The sequence below is a fragment of the Otolemur garnettii genome, unplaced genomic scaffold (genome assembly GCF_000181295.1).
Source record: "Otolemur garnettii isolate 467f Iridium unplaced genomic scaffold, OtoGar3 scaffold00037, whole genome shotgun sequence".
Lineage (NCBI taxonomy): Eukaryota > Metazoa > Chordata > Mammalia > Primates > Galagidae > Otolemur > Otolemur garnettii.
The window spans coordinates 5,150,448-5,158,462 of NW_003852432.1; the positions used below are offsets into that span (position 1 = coordinate 5,150,448).

The window sequence follows — 8,015 nt, forward strand, 5'->3', positions numbered from 1 at the left end:
TCTTAACATATAAAATAACTGATTTTGAAATTGGCAAGTTAAAGTTGCCTTTCAGCTGGCACAGGCATTTTGTTTTATGTAGTTCTTAAACTTTTAGGCAAAGTATTTTGGAGACAGAAAGATGACAGCCTTAGGGAGGCAGCTGAGTTGCTGTTGGACGGCCATTTACGCTGAGTCAAACCCCATGGTCCAGCCTGTGGAGCAACAAAGAAGCAGACTATTTATTTTTTCCTCACAGTGGCCATTAGTATCGAGAGTCATCTATGGTGTTCTTATTCCTTCTCTTTATTGTAATCTAACCCATCCCGGTTTCATGAAATACTCCTATACTGTAATTTATAGTCGTATCCTAAATACTGTGCTCTGAATCCCCTCTGGCAGCAGTTCTCAACCTGTGGGTCACGACCCCTTTGTAACAATGAAAGTAGATGGCGGCTTTAGGAAGGTTGAGAACCACTGCCCTGCAGCTTTTCCGTGTTCTTCACAATATGGCATTGAGATTTGAACAGAGCACTCCACGTGTAGTCTTACAGCACTGTGGTACTGAGACATCTCTCAGTTTGATTGCACGCTGTTCTGCTGATATTTCTAGTGCTTGCTTCCCCCCATTCGCTCCCGTTCTGATTTGTTCAATCAAATCCTCCACCTGTTTTCGTGGTCAAGGCAGGATGTGTCATATATCTAAGTAATTGCTTCTTAGAATTTATACTATACTCTGAACGTTTATATTTATCTTGTTATCTTTCGATTTTTTGTGTCATCTACCAATTTAAAAAGTGTTTCCTCTCTGGGTATAGAGAGGACATCCTGGAAACTGGTGTTGACATTTACACAGGACATTTCTATATTCCATGCTAGGATTGGCCAGCAATTAACTCTGATTGATTTTGGGATTTGATTATTTATAAACTAAAATTGCATTAATTACAGTATTTATAATTTTAGAAAGTTTTGTATTAGAAAATCTGTGGAAATTACATTTAAAATTCTTCAACCACTTTTGAACTTTCTTAAAGCCAAAATGCCATCTTCTTCTGAGCATCCCTGGTACGTAAGAATATGAATGCAATGAATTGATAGATACTCTGTTTTTCCTCCTGCCTATCTTGGCTGTAGCTTTTTCTGGTCTGTCTCAGTGCCCAGAGTTCTCTGGGTGGTCTCATTCCCTTTGTGCTTTCTTTCATCCAGTCCCATAGCTTTGAAAGCTGTCCATATGCTAATGACGCCCGAAGTTTCATCTTCAACACTGACCTTTCCTCTGCCTTTCAGGCCCTGTCTACTCAAGCTGGGTGGCAGAATAGACTTCAGACATAACATGTCTAACCAGAACCCTGGCTCCTCCCATATATATACCCAACCTCAGCACCACTCAAATCTGTTCCCATTCCTCTTCTAGTCTTTCCTATCTTAGTAAAAAGTCTTTGCTCTACCTCATCACTCAGGCTCACCATGAAGCTTATGAATCCTGTCAGTGATTCCTGTGGCTCTGCCTTCAAAAACATGTCTGGATCTGATTATGTCTTACCACCTCTGCTGCTGCCGTCCTAATCCAGGCCGCTAGGATCTGTCATCTGGACTACCACCCTAGCTCCCTGAGGAGTCTCCCAGCTGCCACTCTTTTCCTTCTATTATCTCTTTTTTATGTAATAGCCAGAGTAAACTTTTAAATGTGTAGATTGTATCAGGCCATTTGCCCTATTCAAAACCCTATAAGAGCTTCCCTTCATGTATAGAATACAATCTATAGTCCTTAGCTATAAACTGTGAGATCCTACATGATCCAGGCCCTGACGTTTCTCTCTGACTGGTTTCCATTCTGGTTTGAACAGAACATACTGTTCTTTAGTTTTGCCCACTCCAGTCCAGTCTTCATAATGTTCTTTTATGCTGTGCCCTTCTTAGAGTCATTGAATAGATCGTCTCCTTTCTCATTTAGATCTCTGCTTAAGTGACATTTCTTTCAGATGTCAGTTGTCCTTAATTAACTGTACTTCAATTTAGGAGTGAGGGTTTAAGTGAATTCTGTTTTTTATGTTAAAGTTGTATTATATATGACTAACAATGTTTTCTGATTTATTTTCTAACAGAAAAAAGACGAGATCCCCCAAATGGTAAGCGCTTTGATAATTATTGATCAAAAAGATTTTATATTATGGTTTGATCATTATAGAAACATGTACCATACATTAATCCTAATATTTAGTATCTGTGAACAAATATTGTGTTCTTTTTTTAAATTAATGAATGACAGGTGAGACTTGGGAAACATACTGTTCTTTGTTTTTTGTTTTTGTTTTTTTTTCTTCTAGCATAAAGGAAAAATATATAGGGTGAAGATCACTAATTCTTACATCTTAATTCTGTATTCACAATTGATTAAGTTTAGAAACTATACAGTCTATTCTTAAATCTTCCCTAAAGGTAGTAAATTTTGTCTAACATATTTGTTGATTTCCTACTTTAAGATTTGTTCTTTTTTCTTACTTTAAAATAATTATGTCACATTTTCATTTCATTTACTATGATAGTGTTTAGAACTAATTGTAACTCTATATAGTGCTGCTCTTTAATTTGATAATGAACACTTGACATATTATGAACTTATTTTTTTAATATTGAACACCAGAGAATAAAATCAGAATACCAAGAAGTAAAAGATAAGGTCTCAGATAGTTTTCATCCTGAATTCCATAAACCTTCCTTGGAGTTATGTGCTAAATTTTGTAAGTATCTGTTCTTTTCTCTGGAAAAAGGATACATGGCTTTTATCACTTTTAAAGGGGTCCCTGACTAGAAGGTGAAGAATTATTGCTTCATTAAAATGAGGAATAAAGCTGTTTCTCTTTAAAAACATCTCACATCCTCTTATTATAACTTAGAATGATTATGCAAGGAAAATATTACTATATAATACTAAGTTGTTATTTATTTATTTACTTTTTGGTGATAGAGTCTCACTCTGTCACCTGATTAGAATGCAGTGGTATCATCTAGCTCACTGCAACCTCAAATGCCTAGGCTCAAGCGACCCTCCTGCTTCAGCCCTTGGAATAGTTGGAACTACAGGTATGTGCCACCATCTCTAGCTAGTTTTTTCTATTTTTGGTAGAGACGTAGGTCTCACTTTTGCTGTGGCTGGTCTTGGAACTCCTTAACCTCAAGTGATTCTCCTGCCTCCACCTCTCAGAGTGCTAGGATTACAAGCAGTTCCCAAGTTACAAACATTTGACTTACGTACAACTCACACTTACCAACAGAGACTATTACAGTAAGTCCACAGTCACAAACATCCAACTGACATACAAATTACACTTACGAATGGAGGTTATTACAGGTTATAGGTAAATGTACCTGTTCCAACTTACATACTAGTTCAACTTAAGAACAAACCTACAGTACCTATTTTACAACTCACGCTTAGTAACAGAGGCTATTACAGATAATAGGTAAATGTACCTGTTCCAGTTGATATACAAATTCAAACGTAAGAGGAAACCTGTACAACCTATCTCATTCATAACCCTGGGACTGTCTGTATATGGAAAGTGGTGCCCAGAGATGATTGAAAGGGGAGGGTGACCTGCCTGGGCAGAACAAAGGTGGTGTCAGTGCCTGGGGGGAGTTAGAGACCCTTTTATACCAGGCTGTAGGAGGGTAGGCTAATTTCATAGCTTGCCTGAAACGTTAGGGTGTTAAACACTAGGGTAAGTTAAATACAGGGTAAATACTAGGGTAAGTTAAATAGGGTCCTTTGGTGTGAACTTTGGGAGTGGGGCTAACTAGATCCTTTGTCTCCTTTGTCTTTGGAGGAGAGAAGGGGGTTCATGTAGGGCTGTGTTAGGCCTCCCAGTAGTATAGTATGAGCCACTGTGTCCCGCCCAAAGTCCTTAATCTATGAGAACTATTGGTGACTGCTCTTGTTTATTTCTTTTAACACATTGACTGCCATACTGGAAAAAATAATTTTCTCTTAGGACTTTCCTATTTTGTTTGTTTGCCTTTATTTTTGTTTGTTCATTTTTGGAGACAAAGGCTCACATTGTTGCCTTGTTGCCATGGCATTATAGCTCACAGCAACCTTAAACTCTTGGGCTGGAGTGATCCTCTTGTCCCAGCCTCTTAAGTAGCTGATTTCAGGTGCCTGCCACAACACCTGGTTATTTTTTTTACAGACATGCTCTTGCTCAGGCTGATCTCAAACTCCTGAGCTCAAGCATTCCACCTGCCTTGCCCTACCAGAGTACTAGGATTGCAGGTATGAGCCACCCCGCCCAGCATGAGTCATGGTGTTTTATTAGGTCAAGAGATGTGTGAGATTATATGCTTTAGGAGGCCCCAGGCTCAAAACTAGGGTAAGTTAAATACAACTCACTTAGCAGTTAATATATTGAACAGATACGTTGCTTCTGATTTTGTTCTAAAATTTGTTTTCCTGATATAAAACATGGACCAAATGTTAGGTACTGGATTAAATTTTGGGTTATTTACCTTATTTCTAATTTTTTTTATTGGCTAACTACCTTCAGTAGTGTTTACCATGTGCCAAATATTGTGTACTTTGACTTTCTCTTTTAAATGGAAATATTTAACTTTATAGAGCCTCTGTGAGATAATGAGTTAGTCAAAGTGCTTACAGCACTTACTAATAGTTGTCCTGATGAAGATGATAACAATAATAATGCAGCTACTATCTAATGATCCTTTGCTACCTGCTAGGTACTGTTTGCCTACCTTCTGAAGGAGCTCTGATTATCTGCCTTGTATAAATGAGTAAACTGAGGCATAGATAGGTAACCTTGCTCAAGGTCACATAACTAGTAAGTGGTGAAGCAGGATTCAACTTCAAATGTTCTAATGCTAGAGCTCAAGTGTTCTAACTTGCCTTAACCACTGTGCTGTGTCAAAATGATTTTGAAGGATAAACTGAGATCTAGAGAGTAAGTAATGTATCTCAAGATATGTAGCTGAGAAGTGGCAGAGGTGAAAAAAGTAGAAACAGCTGAGTCACGGGTCATTCTTCTGTGAACTTCTGTAGCCTTAGAATTTGTCCTTGTTATGTGCCCAGTATTTTAACCTCATTTTGAATTTCTTAAATTATTTTGAATTTGGTGAGCGTATACAGTACTGAAGATCAATGGGAGGGATTTTAGTGCTACCATCTAAGAATGTAGGGGGAAGTAATCCAAGATTTTAAAGTATAGATGTTGTAGATATCATGTAATTAGAGCTAAGGGTGGAAATACAGTTGTCCCTTGGCATCTGTGGAGGATTGTTTTCAGGATTCCCATGGAGATCAGAATTCATGATTCTCCCGTTCATGGTATAAAATGGCATAGTATTTGCATATAACCTATGTCCCTCTTTCTGTAAATCATCTCTGCATTACTTATAATACCTAACACAGTCTAAATGCTGTGTGAACAGTTTTTGCACTGTATTGTTGCAACTGTCTTTTTTTTTTTTAACATTATTGATCTATAGATGGGTGAATACATATGAATACATAGATGTAGAACCCGTGGATATAGAGACTGACTGTACTTTTATTTTCTAAAAACATTTTATTTTTTCAATGTACATAAAATATATTTCTGAATAGACATCTAATTTCAGTGAATGGGTAAAATTTGAAAATTCTTTATGTGACATTGGCATCTCACAATTTTATTACTACCACTAAGAGAATCATTTACAATTAAACATAATTTTATTTCTCTGATATTTCTATTGTTTTCTAAAAAATATTTAGTTATAGGGCAGCACTTATGGCTCAAGCGAGTCAGGCGCTGGTCCCATATGCCAGAGGTGGTGGGTTCAAACCCAGCCCTGGCCAAAAAACTGCAAAAAAAAAAAAATTGAGTTATATAGTTTTAATCTTCTGTTACAGTAGTCCCAGACATTTTTTATTAAACACATGGAGAGTTTTTTTTTATTTATTTATTTATTTATTTATTTATTTTTTTGTAGAGACAGAGTCTCACTTTATTGCCCTTGGTAGAGTGTGGTTGCATCACAGCTCACAGCAACCTCCAACTCATGGGCTTAGGCGATTCTCTTGCCTCAGCCTCCCGAATAGCTGGGAATACAGGCACCCGCCACACACTTAGCTATTTTTCTGTTGGAGTTTGGCCAGGCCGGGTTTGAACCTGCCAACCTTGGTATATGGGGCTGGTGCATTGAGCCACAGGTGCTGCCCGAGAGTTTTTTTTAAATAGTACCATTAAAGGGCAAAATTATATAGCACATATTGCCAATACTTATATACTTGTTTATTTATAAATACAATTTGGCATTAATATATTAACATCCACAATAAAGAATATGAGTTCCAATGTTTTTTTCCTGCCTTGCTGTTATCTTACTCTCCTTTCCTCACTATGTGGAGACCACTGTATTGGAGGCCACATTACTGTATCTGGTGTACTACCACTAGGTGGCAGTGGCCACCTTAACCATGTGTTGCCGTGTCCACATATAGGTGCATTGTCTCAGATCTTTATGTGATTGTCACTCTGCCAGATCTTTTCAAATTACAGTTATTAAAGGGACACTTTATGTAGAATTTACATATCTTCCTAAAATACAATTCAATATCTTCCTCACTAACTGCTGATTTCTTTATTAGTCAGTCTCACCCTTGAGCTTATATGCTTTCCAATGATTTGTTCTCAGCTTCATGCCTGCTTGACATCTGGGCCACCTGTTTCTCAACTATTTTATCTTGGTGAGAGTTCTCTGCTTTTTATTTAATGGGAAACTTGAGTTTGTTCTTTTAGATTTAAAATTAGGTATGTCCATTCATAAGAATATTTAAAGACCTTTTCCTGTGGCAATTGTCCTTAATCAGTAAAAGATAATGTATAATTTATTTTTTTAAAAAGAAGGAAAATTTCACCCTCAATTATGTATTTAATGAGTATTCCTAGGTATGTGTAATTGTATAAATGGAATAAGTAAACTTTATTAGAAATAGCTCAAGAATACATATCTGTATATGTATTGTATACATATCTGTATCTGTATACATATCTGTATATGTCTTTTATAAACTTCATACCTTAAAAATGATTCTTTGCCTTAAACAGGTTATCACTTTTTTTAGTGTGTCATTTTAAAATAATTAGGCTTTATAATACCATTTTAAACTTATTTCCTAACATCTTCAGTCTTTAAAGTCAATAACTATTGTCAACAGAACCAAAAAAACTCATCTCTCAAATGTGCAGAAAATCTTTTTTTCTAAATTCTGAAAGTTGGTAGTAAATATTTATTGAATAAATAATTGTTGGACTAGAACTAAGAGAACTGATAAATTGATAAATGATGTATTATGACATTTGTAAAGTTAGCATTATCAATCACTTTGTACTTTGAATTTTGTGTAAAGGCAGAATAGTTAATAGAAAGGGTAATGGGGTAGGAACCAAGATACCAGAGTCACCTTTGTCTCTGGCTGTTGATTGTGACTTTATACATCTCTCTAATCTGGATTTTCCCATGTAGACTTAATTAAATAATAATGAAATTCAGAAAAGAATTTAGTAGCTTGGATAATTTAAACCATTAAGCTTAATTCATCTCTTTTTTTGTCATTTAAGTTTTGTTTTTTGCTGGTGAACCTGTCTGGTTATTCTCTTATAGTTGCTATTTGAACACCTAGTTTGGGAAAGGTGGTATAAATAGATACTTCTAAATCTGTCTTAAATTAATGCTTCAATTTTATTAGTTATAAAGATAAGGGAGTAAACAGTAATTTATAGCGTCTTACTGTGGATGGTGGTGCTGGTACTGATTACTAAGCTGTAAGAAAAGAGACAGCAGAAAAGGAAGTAAGAAATATAGTAAGAACAAGTCTCTCGAGCAGTCTGTGAAGGTATGAATGTGGCCCAGTTCAACTCTGTAACCCTTGAATTCTATATAGTCTCAGAAAGTTCTTTATTTTGTGAAATTATAGTAAATGCTAAACAAATTCGATATCTGAACAAATTTGAAAATTAAATTCTTTTTTTTTTTTT

General features: G+C 36.0%; 1 protein-coding gene across 2 annotated transcripts in view; it reads left to right on the forward strand.

Moving 5' to 3' along the window:
- The window catches only part of WASL (Wiskott-Aldrich syndrome like), a 73,944-nt gene that overhangs the window by 42,100 nt on the left and 23,829 nt on the right, over positions 1-8,015 (forward strand). For both annotated transcript variants that reach the window (XM_003789776.3, XM_023513230.1), the window contains exon 5: positions 2,088-2,111. In XM_003789776.3, the coding sequence (XP_003789824.1) occupies positions 2,088-2,111 (24 nt within the window). The remainder of the gene's footprint in view (positions 1-2,087; positions 2,112-8,015) is intronic.